Raw genomic sequence first — 16,468 nt, 5'->3', positions numbered from 1 at the left:
AGCACCTGCGAGTCGCCCAACTCTGGGCTGGAGGCTGGGGAGTTGGCTAGAGATGGAGAAAATCTCTCCCCACCCGGCATTGAGGACCAGATCTCCATGCTTCCAAGAAGGTGGAGACCACCAAGGCCAGAGACAGGGAAGAGAGGGCATGGAGAAGGTAGATATGCTTGCTTTTGAAGAAGCCCTAAGATGGTCTGTGGCCATCTCCCCAGGCCCCAGGCCTGCCAGTGCTCTTTTGAGATCTGAGAGTGTTTTCAAAGAAAGGTTGTATTTAGCAGGAAGAGACACCCTGTCCAGGTAATATGAATTGAAAATAAACCTCGCCGTTCATAATGATAAAAGTGCACATCTATTGTCAACTCACTGTGTGCCAGGGATTGCCAGACAAAATACAAGACAACCAATTAAGTTTTAATTTCAGATAAGTTTTTAGTATAAGTATATCCCAAATATTGCCTTATTTTATTGTGCATATAGGACATTATATTTCCTGTATTTTTATTTGCTAAATATGGCAACCCTATGAGTGCCCACTTGTGTGTAATCCTCACACCACATCTATGAGATGGGTAATATTTTCAGGGGTTTACAGATTAACAATGGTGTACCTTACCTGAGCCCCCTGCTCCTGGGAAACAGTGATGGTTAAGAAATCCCCCCACCCTTCTGTGTTCTGGGAAGGGGCTTACCAAAAAGAACTACCCTTCCTCTTGTGACTTAGATAAGGCTCATCATGCATTCTTCTTCTTCTTTTTTTTTTTTTTTTGTGGCACGCGGGCCTCTCACTGTTGTGGCCTCTCCTGTTGCGGAGCACAGGCTCCAGACGCGCAGGCTCAGCAGCCACGGCTCACGGGCCCAGCCGCTCCGCGGCATGTGGGATCTTCCCAGACCGGGGCACGAACCCGTGTCCCCTGCATCGGCAGGCAAACTCTCAACCACTGCGCCACCAGGGAGGCTCCACTTTTCTTCTTGACTCGTATAAGATTTATGGATGATGCCCTTGTTTACCTGTGACAAGGCCAAACATAGACCTTTCCCCTTTTGCTTGAACCTGCTCACCAGGCCAGACACAGACCTTCCAAATTCCTATTCTTTGTCTCGTGGTTGATTAGCTGAGATAAGAACTGTTCGTGCCAGCCCCCCAAACTAGTTAGATACAGAGATAAGCATGTCCTGTTCAGCTAATTGACTGAGATTTCCCCTGACGGCAAAATCATCCCAACTGTAAATCATCCTACTTGTAACCTGTCTAGCCCTCCCTCTACGAGTCCAAGGTAAAACCACCCTGTGGAGACACTCTGATGTCTGACCTGGTGTGCTCTACCTATTGCAATAGCCTGAATAAAATCAACCTCCTTGTCCAGGTTTTGTCTTTGACAAGATGAATAACACAAAGAGGTTAAGAAATTCCTCCAAATTCACATAGCTAGGGAGTGGTAGAACCAGAACTGAACACAAGACCTTGTGCCTTTGAACCCTAGGCTCTTAACTACAATAAAAACCACTCCAGGGAATTCCCTGGTGGTCCAGTGGTTAGGACTCTGCCCTTCCACTGCAGGGGACACGGGTTTCAATCCCTGGTCAGGGAACTAAGATCCCGCATGCTGCGCAACACTGCCAAAGAAAAAAACAAACAAAAAAACCACTCCTGCTTTACTTTTTCTTACAAGTGCATTTGCCTCACGATCAGGATTGGTCACTTACAAGTGCATTTGCCTGATGAGCAGGATTTGACCAGCATCCCTTCCCTTCTAGAAATGCACCTCACACCCCCACCCCTGACCACAGGGATGGGCATTACAGCCCAATCTGGACCAATATTGCCCCATCCTTCTGACAAGTGACTGGTCCAGGATAGGCATGTGATCCAAGCTGATCCAATGAAAGTCTTTCCCTGGGATTTTTCTGTTGAAGTGTGGTCAGTTCATTGTAAAATGAGACTCCAGAGCAGACTACTGCTGTGTTCTTCATCACATGGGAAGGCCTGAGAAAATGAAGCTGTTACCTAGAGCGATGCAAACAGAGCATGTTGGGGGCATCAGATCCTTGGTTCCAGACTCTTGAGTTCCCTGGAGCAGCCCTCATTCCATCCATTGCATAAGCACTGCTCCCCCCCAACCCCAGCATTCTTCCAATCAACCATCGTTTTCATTTAAACTGGTTCAAATTGAGTTTCTGTCACTTGCAACCAAAAGAAGTCTGACTATTACAGACGTAATTTCTATATGTTATATCAACTGAAAATGGCTAAAAAATTGGTTTCTTGTTAAACAATTTAAGTTTATTTCCAGGGATGTGAGTCACATCACAGCGCCCAGTAGTTCTGTGGCCTGGATGAGGTTGGCAAAAAGATCCAGACCTTAAAATGGCCTTCCCAAAGGGCAAGCATAGAGGGCAGTATGTTGGTTGGAACTGAAGAGTAGATGCTACAGATATCGAATTTGGTGGTTTTCTCGCAGGTTGACACATCTTGAGGACCAGCAAGGCATGGCTCACAAGGAACCTCTTTAGCTGTATCTCCAACCCTGTCATTAAGCATTTCCTGGCCTCATTGTTGTCTCAGCCTAAGCACCAATCCACTTGCCCCAAACCAACTTTACATTATGACTACTGCTTTCACGGTGAGACCTACATATGGACTTGAGAGGGTGTGTGGGAGACAGGGACAGCTGGGCTACTAAATAAATAGTTGGTTAATCGTGACAATGAAAAGAATAATTACTGATGATAGAAGATGCACATAGTAACGCTGAATCTCCCTTTTCACCCTTCTCCCCACCTATAATGAATGTCCCATGAGCTCAGTTGAACCTGAGGTCAAGGGTAAGACGTAGAACTCCTTGCTGCCCCTGGATGAAGCCTTTTACTGCTAATAGACATCTGAAGCCAAAAGTGAAACTACGGCCGGTGAGGAGAGAATTTGGGAGGATGGCCCACTGGCTTTCCCATGTGTGGTCCCCAGATCAGCTGCCGCAGCAGCATCTGGGAGCTTGTTAGAAATGCACATTCTCAGGCCCCACCCAGACCTGCCGAATCAGAAACTCTGGGTGGGGCCCAGCAATCTAGTCGATTGGGACTGATGGGCACTCCAAGTGTGGGAGCCCTTGGACTTGAAGGTCTCGGGTTGCGCGGGCTCTGGGCGGGAGCGGGAGCGAGCATCCCCCGGGCCCCGGCGCGGCGCGGGGAGCTGGGCTCTGCGAGGCTGGATCTGCGCCCGCCGCCCGCCCCGCCCTGGAAGCCGCACGGACGCCGCCCGCCCGCGCGTCCGCCTGGCTGGCGCGGGGACCAGGTGGAGCCGTGGTCACCAACGCAGCCGCTCCGCCCCGAGAGGAAGCAAGCAAGGCGCCCATGGAGTTTTCACCCAGTGACCCTAATCTTGGGTGGGGGGCGTCACTGCAGTGCCCTCGGGCCTGGGAAGGATGGGGTCAGCGCGGGGCCTGGGTAGAGCTTAAGACAGCAGCCGTCGGACCTGACCTGGGCTCCGCCCCGGCGGAAGTTCGGCTCCTGCCGGGCCCCAGGCGCACCCGCGCCTTCCCCCGCGGGCATTTCCAGGAACCTGGACTCTGGCTGTGCCAGCCCGGCGGTCAGAGTGCAGAGCGGTTCCCAGAAATCACAGGCGCTCTGGAGCGGAGACAGCCCCCACCCGGGCGGCCCGGCCATCACTGTTTTCCTCCCACGACCGGCCCCCAGCCCTGACCCTGGGAAGGAAGTCGGGGCAAAGACACTGGAGCGGCCCGGGGCCCAGCAGCCCAGGCCAACCCCGCCTTCCCTCATTACAAGCTCTCTGGCCCTGTCCCTTTTCCTCTCGGCCTCAACTCCTTACAAAGTCGCGCCAGAGACGCAGAGGACTCCTTCACGTCCAGTGACAGAAACCTGTCTTGAAACAGCTTCAGCCCAAAGCGACTTTTCCTGGCTCCCGTCACAGGGAAGTCAGGCGCAGCCCGCCTCCCTCAGGCAGAGCGGGAAGGAGGACCCCAGCAGTGCCTTCAGTTCTCTGGCTTCTGTCTCTCTTCTCTGGGCTCCGCCACGGGCTCTGTGTGGGGCGGGGACTGGAAGCCAGCTCTCCCCGTGGCCGGGCCTGCGACCTGGGCCCGGGAGCAGCGAGGGGCGACCTGGGCGGAGAGGCAGGGAGGACGCGCGAAGCCCTGTGGGAGCTCTCTCCCTGGAGACTGGGGCCCAAGGGTCTGGTTCCCCTCGCTCCTGAGGCCTGGCTGCACCCTGTCCTTGACTCTTTAAAATGGCTTTGTGTGTATAAGATGAAGTCTGCTTCTGTGCTGAGCATGTTCGAGTTGATTACCCACAAAGAAGGGTCTGGACTCCCACAGGCTCCCTGGGCAGGGCTGGCTGCCTCCCAGCCTCCCCGCCCGTGGGCGTGAGGCGGAGCTCCCTAGCATGGAGGAGGGGAGAGGGGACACAGACACTGCCCCAGCGTCCAGCTCGGTGACCTCCTCCTCCCTCCTGCTGGGACAGGGGAGTGGCCTCGTCCTCCTCTGTATGGGTCCCAGCAGGGCCTGCCAAGATCCTTGGGGGAGGTGCTCAAGTAGGCAGAGATGTTGGGGCAGCTACAGTGTGGCAGCATCTTGTCCAGGCTCAGAAGTTTCTGGTAAATGGGGCTAAGGCAACCCCCGCCCCCCACCCTGAGCATGTGCTTTGAGGAGGGGCTGAGCAGCTGTCCAGGAAAAATGATATGAACTCTGTCCATCCCTGGGGTTCAGGCAAATATGGCCCAGCTGAGAGCCTGGGATAGTCCTGATGGAGGTCAACTGCAGGGGTGGAGGTCAGCCTGCAGGAGCTGAGCACATCCAGGAAGGAACGGGAGGGGCAGTATCATCAAACTCCGCAACCATCTGAGGCTTGGCCAGCTGGCCAGCTCTTAGCAGCAGGGTCCCATCTCAGAGTCACAGATCTTTGGGAGTGCAGTGACCATAGGCCATATAGGGCCATAGGCCCTATGTGACCATAGGGATCACATGAGAAAACTCTGGAGAGTGAGAGAAGTCCATGGGAGGGGGACCTCCTGCTGCGAGGTGAGTCTCCTCCATCCACCCCTTCGAGCTCCCGGGCTGGGAAGCCAGAGCCACTTAGACGTAGCAGCACCTTTGCTCTGGGCCTGCTGGCCGGTGGGGGCAGAGCAGGAGACGCTCTGTTTGAAGGTTTCCCAGCTGGGCTGTGAGTGGTGAAGCCCAACCATCAAGGCGAGGCTGGGAGGGTGACGGGTGCCGTTTGTATGAAGGAACGTATGAAGGAAATTTCTTTCTCCAGATTTTCTCGTAGGCTGCGCACTGGATTTGTTTGGAAGAAGTATGTGGATGAATCCTTTGGGGTACGGGTGGGTGAGGAGCAGATGAGAACCCAAGGTCTCAGTGCTCCGCCTTCCAAGGGGGCTGGGTGCTAGCCCCGGGGTGCTGGCTAACCCACCGCTGCCTCCAGGGAGCACCCTTGATGGTGGTGCACCATGGTGGCCCTGCTCCCCAGTGTCCAGGCCTTGCTTTGAACCCCAAAGCCCTTGCATCTAAGCTTTCCAGGTCTTTGCAAAGCCAGGTCTTGGGCCAGGCCAGCTGTGGCCACACAATCGTGCAGGCAGGCCTTTTGCCATTCCCCCCAGCAGTGCCGAGCCTAGAACACAGGTGTGGGGAAGGAGCCAAGACAAGGGACAGTTTTCTATCGTCCTGGCCCCAAGAGCCCTCAGGACCCTGGTATGCCTGCCTCCCATTTTCTAGAACCATCTGTCCTATGGAAATGTGTGTGTACCTGTCTGGAGGAAGTAACAGGGGCTATAGACAGGTAACGTTCTTTACTTGCCCTTGAAAGTCTGGCTCAGTCCGGATCCTCTAATTGGGGCTCTCGGGGGCAGGGGGCACGGGGCAGCCCAAGCCCTCTCGGGGGGCGGTGTGGGGCTCTGGGAGCCACCTCCCCTCCAGGAAGCTGTGAGAGCTGCAGGACCCTGCTAGGGGAGCCCATTTATTTCCTCTGCCTGCTCAGCCCTCACATGGCCTTATAGGGTAGAGGCTGCGCAGAGGCCTGGCCCGCTGGGAAGAGCAGGCGGGGAGGCCTCAGGGTCAGTCTCCATGGAGGCTGCGCCGCCGCCCTGGGTGTTGAGTCTCCACCTTCTCAGGCTCCCCCTTCCATCACATGTTTTGTAATATCCTCTTTCCTATCCTAAAATGAAATTCCCAGCTAATATAACCTCCTCACCCACCTGATTTTAAAATAATCATGATAATTCAATTTATTAAAATATAATGTATTTTTCCATATGTAAGCACTTGGGCCGACTACATGGGAAGACAGAAAGCAGTCTGATGCATGTGGCCTCAGGCAGTTGCTGCCATGCAGACTGGCGCAGGGGTGTGATGGTGGCGACTGGGTAGTTCAAAAGGATGAGCAGCTCCTAGTAAAGTTCTGGACCAGACCGAGCCATGCATGGCAAGACGTCCAGCATGGTGGGCTCCCACCAGGAACACCCGTTGGGTTCCCCAGTCGTTGTGGGAACTAAAAATGCCTCCACCCCCCGATGTGGGAAATGCCTCCCTTCCAGGGGCAGTTATGCCTCACTCCTGAGAACTGCAGCTTCAGGCTGTGAGGGTGGAGGGGAGATGAACGTGAATCCACCAAGCCCAGACCAGGAGCTAATAACCCCGTGTGGGGAGAGGTAAGGGACACAGTGAGGACAGACACAGGTATAGTTCACGGTCACCACTTGGTGTCTCTGACTTCGCTCCCTCTGCTGGAGGACATGACACCATCAGGCTCCAGCAAAAAGCTTGATATCCCTACCCTCACTTCGTCATCGTCAGTGACCAAGTTGTTCAATTTGGCCTAAAATTTCTCTCAGATTCATGTTCTTCTCTTTATTGCTTCTGCCTCCTGCTTCGCTCAAGCCTCATCTCCCTGGTGGAAGACTGCAGTGGTTTCCTCTGACTCCCCCCACCCCCGCCACCAATTCAATCACCTCATCTGTCCCCTAGTACACCCTCTGTGTTAATTTGCTGGGGCTGCCATACAAAATACTAGACACTGGGTGGCTTAAACAGCAGAATTTCACTTTATGACAGTTCTGGAGGCTGGAAACCCAAGATCAAGTGCTGGCAGGTTTGGTTTCTTCTGAGGCCTCTCTCTGCAGCTTGCAGATGGCCTCCCTCTTGCTCTGTCCTTACGTGGTTGCCCCTTGGTCTGTGTGTTGTCTGTCTTGTAAGGACACTAGTCATAGGATTAGGGCCCACCCATATGATTTCATCTTAACTACCTCTTGACAGGCCCTATCTCCATATACAGTCATATTTTGAGGTACTGGAGGTTAGGACTTCACTATATGAACTTTGAGGGGACACAGTTTAGCCCGTAGCACCCCTCTTTAATGGTTCTTCTTGAAGTCGTCTTTTGGTATCAAATGCCAGAAATTCAACTCTAAGTGCCTTGTGTTTTGCTTAAAAAAAGAGAACTTGTCACTCATGGAACTTCATAGTCTGGAGGTAGAGACACAGCTGGATTCAGAGCTTGTGTGATGCTGTTTGGATCCGCCTCTGAGCTCGGGTTCCTCTGGGTTCGCATCATGTTCAGGCTCTTTGCGGAGCAAGGCTCAGCTTTAGGGCGTGTCAAAAGTAGAAGAGAGAGTGGTTCCCAGTAGTTGGAACACAGGTCCCAGAATTGGCCTGATGGGCTGTGTGCTCTTCCCTGAACCCGTCACCGAGGCCTGCGGGTGGGGTGTGCTGACTGGCAGCTGGGCTGAGCTAGGAGGTCAGCAGTTCCCTCAGGGAAAAATGAAGGCACAGACATCAGTTCCCAGAAGGAATGCACATGGTGGCTGGTTTGCAAACGTTACAGAGGCTCACTGGAGAATGGGTGAATACGTGAGTGAATGAGCTCCCTAGACCTTCTCTAACGTGGTACAGGAATGTGAGCTAAGGCCAGTCATCTATGGATTTAATTTCCACAGTTTGGTTTAGTCACACTGGCTTTCCCCTCAGATGTGATGCTTTTCCATATTCCTTATTAGTATCAGCTCCACTGCCAGAGCGTGACTTTGTCTTGAACCAGTCAGTGGCTTGAGAATGTTGAGGGACTAAGCACAGATAACATGTCCCTGTTCAGGATAGATTAGGACCTTTAAAGACTCTAAGCACTGAAAAGGTTATGGTGCCTCCCCCCTGCCCCGTTGCCCCCATTAAAAATAAAAACATTTCTAAGCCACAGAATAAATGTAAGGAGGTCTAACAACGTGTTCATTTTCCCCATAAAGACTGTTTTAATTGCAAATATATGTTGATCAAATTATTTTAAGAAAAATGAAATTATTTCTTCCTGGGCTTCTACCCTGCTGGCTCCAGCATGCACTTTTGCCTGCTGATGGGGAATTTAGCCCTGCCAGCCCTGCTTGAGCCCGCTGCCGGCTGAGGTGTTACTGGACTACGTGAACACAGCCCCCCTGAGAACCCTGACGAGAAGAAAGGCTGAGGCACCTGTGTCCAGGCCTCTGTGGGGCTGGCTTGGGGCCTGGAGTTTCCAGGGCAAGGACTGTTTGGCATCCGCTCACAGGCACTGTCTGCTTGGGCAAGTCGACGTGCTTGTGTCTCCCTGGTCACTGCAAGCCGCAGAAGGTCTCAGGCTGGGGGCTCCGGTGGGGCACTTCCCAGGGGAAGCGGTGCATCGTGGCCACCCCTGCTCCTCAGTATGCCCACCGCAGGGCTCTGGGGGAGAGAGCGAAGCATCTCATTAAATGGGCTGTTACCAGAGTTAGACAAACCCAAAGTCCTTCTTGCTGGTGAGCAGCAATAGCCATGGTGAGTGTAGGTGAGCCCGGAGTTAGGGAAGCCAGCAGGCCTGGTGCCGTGTATCACATGTACTACAAGCGAGACCTGCCCAAGGGGCCCCAGCAGGACAGCATTCTCACTTCCTGCCACTTGGTCCACTGATCTGGCTTCTGGGGACCTTTCCTTTGGGGAACAATTCTGCCTCCAGGTATGTCCTGCATTGCTGCTGGAGACATCTGTCTTATACGGAGGGCTTTTGCTGATGGCTGTGCTGTTGGAGGGGTTCTGGGGTCCTCACTACCCCCGTATCCATACCCCGTCTAAACGCCAAGGGGACCCAAGTCTGGAGGCAGCTTTGTGTAGGACACTGTTTCTCAGTGTGGTCTCAGGATCACCTGAGTGCCAGCTAAACTGGCTGATTTCTGAGTTGGACTCCAGGTCTCTCAGGTCACTGCCATGGTGGCTAAAATAAGCAGAAGCAAAAGAATCAGGTTTTGTAGTCAGACCTGGGTTTGAATTCCAGTTTCATAACTTACTCTGTACCCTCATCCTAAGTCCCATTTTGTGTAAAACGGGATAGGAATATCTAGCTCACAATAGAACTGTGAGGATTGAAAATGGTAATGTGAATAAAGTGCCGAACGGAGTGCCCAGCACACAGAAGCTAAATACATGCTTGGCACTATCATCGGTCCAGCCATCTGTCTGACCATCTGTCTGTCCATCTAATACTTACTGGGAGCCTACGATGAGCCAGGAACTGCTCTAGGCACTAGGAATATATCAATCATCAAAACCAAACTCCTTGTCCTCAGGGAGTTTACACACAAAGCGGGGGATACAGACAATAAAGGAACATATGATATGCAAGGTGGTTCTAGGTGCCATGGAGAAAAATAAACCAGGATCAAGTGTATCACCAGACTCCCCAATTATTTAACCTGGAGCCAATAGGTATTATGTCTCAAACACTGTGACAGGGACTTCGGGGGATATGTTGGGGCTTGCTCTTAAGGAGCTTATTTATAAACTGGCTGGGCGATAAAAATCCCATGCACACAGGAAATCACTGGAGAACAACGAATCACCTGCCAACCATGTATCATACACGCCTGGGAGTTGCTCAGAGGAAAGATTGATTGAATACCCCCACCAGGCTTCTAATCCAGGAACAAAGGAAGGGGTATGCTTACTCCTTATTTTGGAGAGGCTAGTTCATACCCAGCATAAGCAGAAAGCCTTGTATGCTTATAAACCTCTTAAATCTTTAGAACATGAATCAGGGCTTCTGAGAAGAGATCATGGCACGAGTCAGAGGCTGCTCACACCAGGTCGTGGGAATACAACTTGAAGGGAAACTCTTTATCTCTGTCCAACTATTTGCCAAGTCCCAGCTCTGTGTAATGCCCAAGATCTCTGAAGGTAATTGTCTGCCGGATGCAATTTTATTATAAATAAATAACTCACTGATTTGGCAATCACTGAGTGCATGCACCAAAGGAACTGCCCAGATCCCAGCAAACAGATGGGAAATGCCCATCAGCAATGGGCTGTGTTGTAGAGGCAACGGGTGTTTGGAAATAATGCTTTTATTGCCAATCCCTTTCTGAAAAGGCGTACTGGCTTAAGAGTATGGAGGAAGAAGACACAAACCTGGAGCAGAGGATGGAAGTAGAATAGCCAGAAAAATGGCTATTTGGAGGTCTGTTGCCCTTTGGATCAAACATGCCCAGAAAACGAATAGGCTAGAGACCAGCTCTGTGGAAAGATGAACTGGAAACACAACTGTAAAAATGGTGCTTAATGTCAACCAGTCACTTCACTCTTATAAGTGCCTTCATGTGTAAAATGAGGGATTAGACCATACCGTTCTGATTCAACTAAAATTTAGTGAATACGTTAGTGCTAGGTTCTTTAACCTAGATAGATTATCTCAAGATAACAGCATCTAGGTCACAGGGTTGCCGTGAGGAATAAGTCAATACGTGTGATTCTTAGTATCTAGCATGTAGTAAGCATGTAATAATTAGCCATTATCATTTAATCCCCCAACCTTGAGGTAAACATTATTTCCCCTGTACAAATGAGGAAACCACTAAGGGACAAGATCAGGATCTGAACCAAAGTCTGAAGCCAGAGTCTATGACCTTCCCATTATGCAGTTCGGTTTAGAAGGGCCCTCCCTTCCAGTTCTTAATTGTAAAAAATGAGAGGGTAGAAAAGGAACTTGAGCTCTAGAAACAATCAAGCTAAGCAACTTCTAAGGGATCTGCAGTGCAAAGCCTAAGTGTTGTCTCATTTACGATGAAGATACTAAGGAGGCTGGGGAGAGGACTGAGACAAAGCCACAGAAGCTTCTTTGCCCAAGCTCAACTTCTTCTCATCATCTCATGCCAGCTAGAGATTTCAGACACACCATCTTGCACATATACATACACAAAGCCCAGGTTCTCCAAGAGTAAAACCAATTGAAAAACAGTCCTGAGAAGGATTGTTTAATCACTGCAGGAGATAAATGAGAAGACATTTGAATTAATCTCCTCATATGTCCTCATGGATTCTGTCCCAGTTGTTCTATTAGTGCTCAGTTGTGGCTCTCACCATTCTCAACAGTACAGAGTCCAAGAATATAGGATCATACATTGTGCACTAGGGTTATAATGGTGAGCAAGACAAAAGTGGGGGAAGATAGGCAAGTCAACTGGGCAATGAATGATAATATGGTGTGATAAGGACAACGGGGGCAATACTGGGCACTGGGGAAGCAAAGAGGACCTAGTCCAGCTCTGGTGGGGGAAATTGGGGAGGGTTTCTTAGAAGAAGTCTCTTTAAATTGAGATCTAAAGAACTAACTAGTAGAATGTATACATATAGCTAATTCACTTCACTGTACAGCAGAAACTAACACAACATTGTAAAGCAATTATACTCCAATAAAAAAAGAAAAAAAAAAAAAAAGAAGTAACTAGTAGATTCACCAGACCTTGAGGGAGAGATGGGAATAAAGAGAGCAGGGTATTTCAGGCAGAAGGAATAGTACGTGCAGAAGCCAGTTATCTCTAGCTGGCATGAGATGATGAGAAGAAGTTGAGCTTGGGCAAAGAAGCTTCTGTGGCTTTGTCTCAGTCCTCTCCCCAGCCCCCTTATTATCTTCATCATAAATGAGACAACACTCCGGCTTTTTCCACAACAAATCCCTTCAATGGACCTTTGAAGGAAGTGAAAGTGGTTCTGAGTGTGAGGTGGGAGAAGAGTGAAGAGATGGGAGGCTGGAGAGGCGAGTAGCAGCTAATGCCTTGCATAACTTTGTACACATATTCAACAAAGAACCACTGAGAGATTTTAAGCAGGAGACTAATATGGTTTGCAATTTAGAAAGATCAGTTTGGAGAATGGACCAGAGTGGGCCAAGTCTGGAGGCAGACAGTCGAGTACTTAAACTAGGGGTAGTGAACAGTGGGGAAGATTGGTGGATGAACTGGAGAGATGCTTGAGAGGCTAAACTGAGTCCAGGGTGAAGGCTTTCTGGATCTCTGGTTGGATCACCACATCAAGGGGTTGTAATTAGCCTCAAGGGGGAGCAGAAGAGGCTGGACGTGCTTTGCTTATATGGTTTTAAGTGCCTGTGAGGCAGCCCAAATAGGGATGCCCAGGGAGTGGTTGGATGTGCACCCTTCTTGCCTTCAACTCTGAAACAGTGTGCCCCAAGGACAACACTGGCAGTAATTGCTGCCATTTTCCCTTCTGTTTCTTCTATTGAATGTGTCAATTCTAGCTCCTGTCCTGTTTTCATGCGTGACTTTATTTCATATATCACTTTAGATTTCTTTGCACCTTAGTTATCTCGGTGTTAGGGGTACCTTAGGAAACCTTCTAGGAAAACAAAGTCAGGAAAAGAGATACAGTCTCATCATAATCTGACCCAAGTGGCCATTTTACTTTAATAGCTTGCCTTTTTAAAAGCTATAACCTTAAGATTTAAGACCAAGACACAAATTCTAAATTGCACGTCTTACCAGGAACTAGTGCTGACTGCTCCCTGAAGCTCAATGCACTATTTTAGAAAGAATTTATTAACTTTGGCCAGAGACCCATGAATGTACCGCTTCTCCCAGACTACTCAATTTTGGACAATGACATCATTGACAGACTTCTGTTTTTTAAACATTTCATATATTAAGGGAAATGTTAGAGATAACTGTGTCTGAAATGCAAGCAATGTTAAGAGGTTGAACAGGAAGGACATAGCTAATGAGAGGCTAGGAAATGAGATAATCTCTTTTAGAGAATCATCTGATACTGAGGAAACAAGGAATTTACAAAGGAGGGGATACAATGAAATTAACCAATGAGTGGAGCCGTCCTTTGGGATCAGTAACCTTTAGACCTGGACCTAACAACAAAGCTGTGGTAGATGAATGGATAGAGCTGATCTACCCAGGAGTTTGTTTCCTCTAAAAATAGGTTTTAAAAATTTTTTTCCAGACTCAGAAGGCTGTATCTTAAATTAAGAAGTGAAAGAATCAAGGTTGGAATAAAGAACTATTCGTGTATAAATGTTGGAAACTACCTACTTTTACTTTAATAATCGAAGGCCAAGGCACAAAAGACCCTACATAACCAAATGTCTGCATTTTTTTACTACCTTTAAATTATACCTCAATAAAAAAAACCATGAAAAAAGAAGTCAGAAAAGGAGAAAAAAAGGGTACATTTATTAGATCTTGTGGCTAAATAAATTGAAATAATTTATATCTATTGTCCTTAACAGGATCAAAAGCAGGAAACAATAAGCAAAGCTTATTTAAAAAAAAAAAAGCTTCTGAGCTACCTAAACGGACTACATTTCCCTTGGATCATTAAAGGGACTTCCTCAGTAAGTGATGCCACCCTACACCCTGAATCCCATTAATAAAAATGCAGAGAATTCTTGGAGTAATAAACAAGGGTGGTTTTCTCTCCTATTTTTTCCATTATTTTTCAAATAATCTATAAAATAGTTTAACTCTTTCACCAATATTAAAGTCATGCATACTCATCCCAGCAATCAAAGATTTAGCTCTTTGGGTTTAGGCGTTTCATGGTGGGAGGAAAGAGTACTAGATCCATTTATTTAAAATCCAGGCTGAAAAACAAACAAGAAGTCCTTGTCCATCTGAAGATCTTAATATATTTATTTGAAAACCAAGTTGTGTGAAAGAGAACACTAGATAGTCATATACCATCTCTTCAACCAAAGACTTGGACACAAGGTCAGCACAGAGGCAATGATACATGCAGTGAATAGCAGGTCTCAGCATGAACTTCCTCACAGGCGTTTCCAATATGAGCCTGGACAATCTTCTTCAGGTGAGCAATAAAATCCTGGGGAAGGCGGGAGAGGGAGAAGCTAGGGTTATTCTTTATTTAAAAAACATTAAAAAAACCCAAAACAAACTACTAGATGTTGAAGTCTAAAACTAGCCTATAGACTTCCATGGTGGTCCAGTGGTTAAGACTCCACGCTTCCACTGCAGGGGTAATGGGTTCAATCCCTGGTTGGAGAACTAGAATCCCACATGTTGCACAGTGCGGCAAAAAAACAAAAAACAAAAAAACACCCAAGATAAAAAACCAAAACAACAAACAAACAAACAAAAAACAAACTAGCCCCTAACCCTGCTGATGCAGTCCTAATATGACAGTTTGTGCTAAGACAGACTATAGTTTTCAAATTCTCATTTGACTGGATATCTTACCCTTTTAAAAACTAACAAGGGGAACTTCCCTGGTCATCCAGTGGATAAGACTCCACGCTCCCAATGCAGGGGGCCAGGGTTCGATCCCTGGTCGGGGACTAGATCCTGCATGCATACCGCAACTAAGAGTCCGCATGCTGCAACTAAGAAGTCCGCATGCTGCAACTAAAAGATCCTGCATGCCGCAATTAAAATCCGCGTGCCGCAACTAAAATCCCACGTGCTGCAACTAAGACCCGGCGCCGACTAAATAAATAAATACAAAAGTAAATAGATAAATAAATAAATACGAAAAAAAAACCTAACAAGAATCCAATTTCCAACTGAAAACTTCTAAGCCATTTTGTAGTTAACTGTCTTGAAAGACTTAATCAGGGGGTTTTCAGTAAGGTATTGTGAAAGGCTGAAGAGGGCTACTGTGAGTTCAGTTCTGCACACAGACTGAGAGCTCAGGGTATTAATATTGTCATGTGCTGGTTGGGTAAAGCTTAGGAAACCATCAAGAGCTGAAAGACAATTTTCAAAAGCAGGAAGGGAAGTTATAAATCTCCAAACTGTCTCTTGGAGGCTTGAATATATTTTTCTACTAATAGCAGGGTTTCTGCCTTAACATTTATCTGAGATTTCTATAAAAGCTTTCATTAATTGCTACTTAGTGTGTAACACAGCGCTAGATTTGCAACTTGACATTTCAAATGTATTTTTCTTTTGTCCTAATGTAATAAATGATACTGATCTTACTTTAAAAAGTAGAATAAATTCATATTTGTTTGACAACGTACTTGTAGTAGGGTGGAATTAGAGAACCTTGATTATACAGTTTATATGCATCTTCAGATACGTGATGACCATTCAAAAAAAAACTGGAGGAAACAGAATGACAATTTCGTGAAATTGCAATCTTTTGCATCTAAAAACCCCCTTCAACATTGTTAGGACACTGGCATAATAACAATCTTTTTCAACTGGACAAAGCTTTGTGTTACAGTCTAACTGACCCCAAAGTACCTGTAAGCACTATGTCTTATACATATTAGATGTTCAATAGCTTCTCGAATAATGAATGGTAAGGCTTTTAGTGCCAAAGGAAAGGGAGAGAGAGAAGAATCCGTGAGGAATTTAGACCTGTGCTACTCACAGTGTGATCTACGGACCAGGGCCCGTCCTCGAACTATAGCTGACCCACCACAAGGAGCTCTTACATCACAATGGAAATCACCTCCGTCGCTGAGCTGACAGTCAGTTCAGCTGACTTTGGGGGTTAGTGGGTAGCAAGGCTTTTTTGATGAGAGAAGCATTGAGCTACAAGCTCCCTACTTCGTCATGGACCTATGAAATCAGTTTGCAGTCCAGCCACTTTGAATAGCACTGGTAGAACACTAGAGGGTAGAGAGTCAAAGAAGGAAAAAGGAATTGGTATATTCCCTATTCACGAAGAGGTCAAAGAAGGGTAAATTTTAATACCGTTTAGGTAAACAGGCATTAAGTACAAAAGGGAAAAAGTGAGACCATGTCTCTGTGTAAAACATTTGTGAAGAACCGACTAAGAGATTTCCCTTGATATACAATTTTGTTCCACACACACCTCTGGTCCTTAGTCATCAATATACTCAAATGGTTCTGGGGGCTCTGGCTCTTGTTCCTCTTCCTCAATTTTCGGGCCATGGGCTGCCACAGGTTCCACCAGCTCTTCAATGTCTTCACTGGTATCCTTCAGAATGATGATGCCTCCAATGGACAGCTATTAAACAGAGCAAGGAATGAAGAAGCACAAGCTCCACTCATATTTCCAGAATGCTCCAGAATCTTTTTTTGTTTTTTCGGTACGCGGGCCTCTCACTGTTGTGGTCTCTCCCGTTGCGGAGCACAGGCTCCGGATGCGCAGGCTCAGCGGCCACGGCTCACGGGCCTAGCTGCTCCGCGGCATGTGGGATCTTCCCGGACCGGGGCACGAACCCATGTCCCCTGCATTGGCAGGTG

At 48.1% G+C, this 16,468-nt stretch overlaps 1 protein-coding gene across 1 annotated transcript in view; it reads right to left on the bottom strand.

Moving 5' to 3' along the window:
- Nucleotides 1–13,906: 13,906 nt before the first annotated feature.
- Nucleotides 13,907–16,468, bottom strand: part of PSMD1 (proteasome 26S subunit, non-ATPase 1) — a 105,645-nt gene continuing 103,083 nt past the window's right edge. The window contains exons 24-25 of the mRNA XM_081242234.1: nucleotides 16,074–16,229; nucleotides 13,907–14,114 (exon numbers count right to left, since the gene is read on the bottom strand). Of these exons, the coding sequence (XP_081098360.1) occupies nucleotides 16,083–16,229 (147 nt within the window). The 3' untranslated portion in view covers nucleotides 13,907–14,114; nucleotides 16,074–16,082. The remainder of the gene's footprint in view (nucleotides 14,115–16,073; nucleotides 16,230–16,468) is intronic.

This window comes from Mesoplodon bidens, assembly GCF_964165515.1.
Source record: "Mesoplodon bidens genome assembly, chromosome: 8".
Taxonomy (NCBI): Eukaryota; Metazoa; Chordata; class Mammalia; order Artiodactyla; family Ziphiidae; genus Mesoplodon; species Mesoplodon bidens.
Note: the sequence above shows the minus strand (reverse complement) of the source record. Positions and strands in the feature narration are given on the sequence as shown.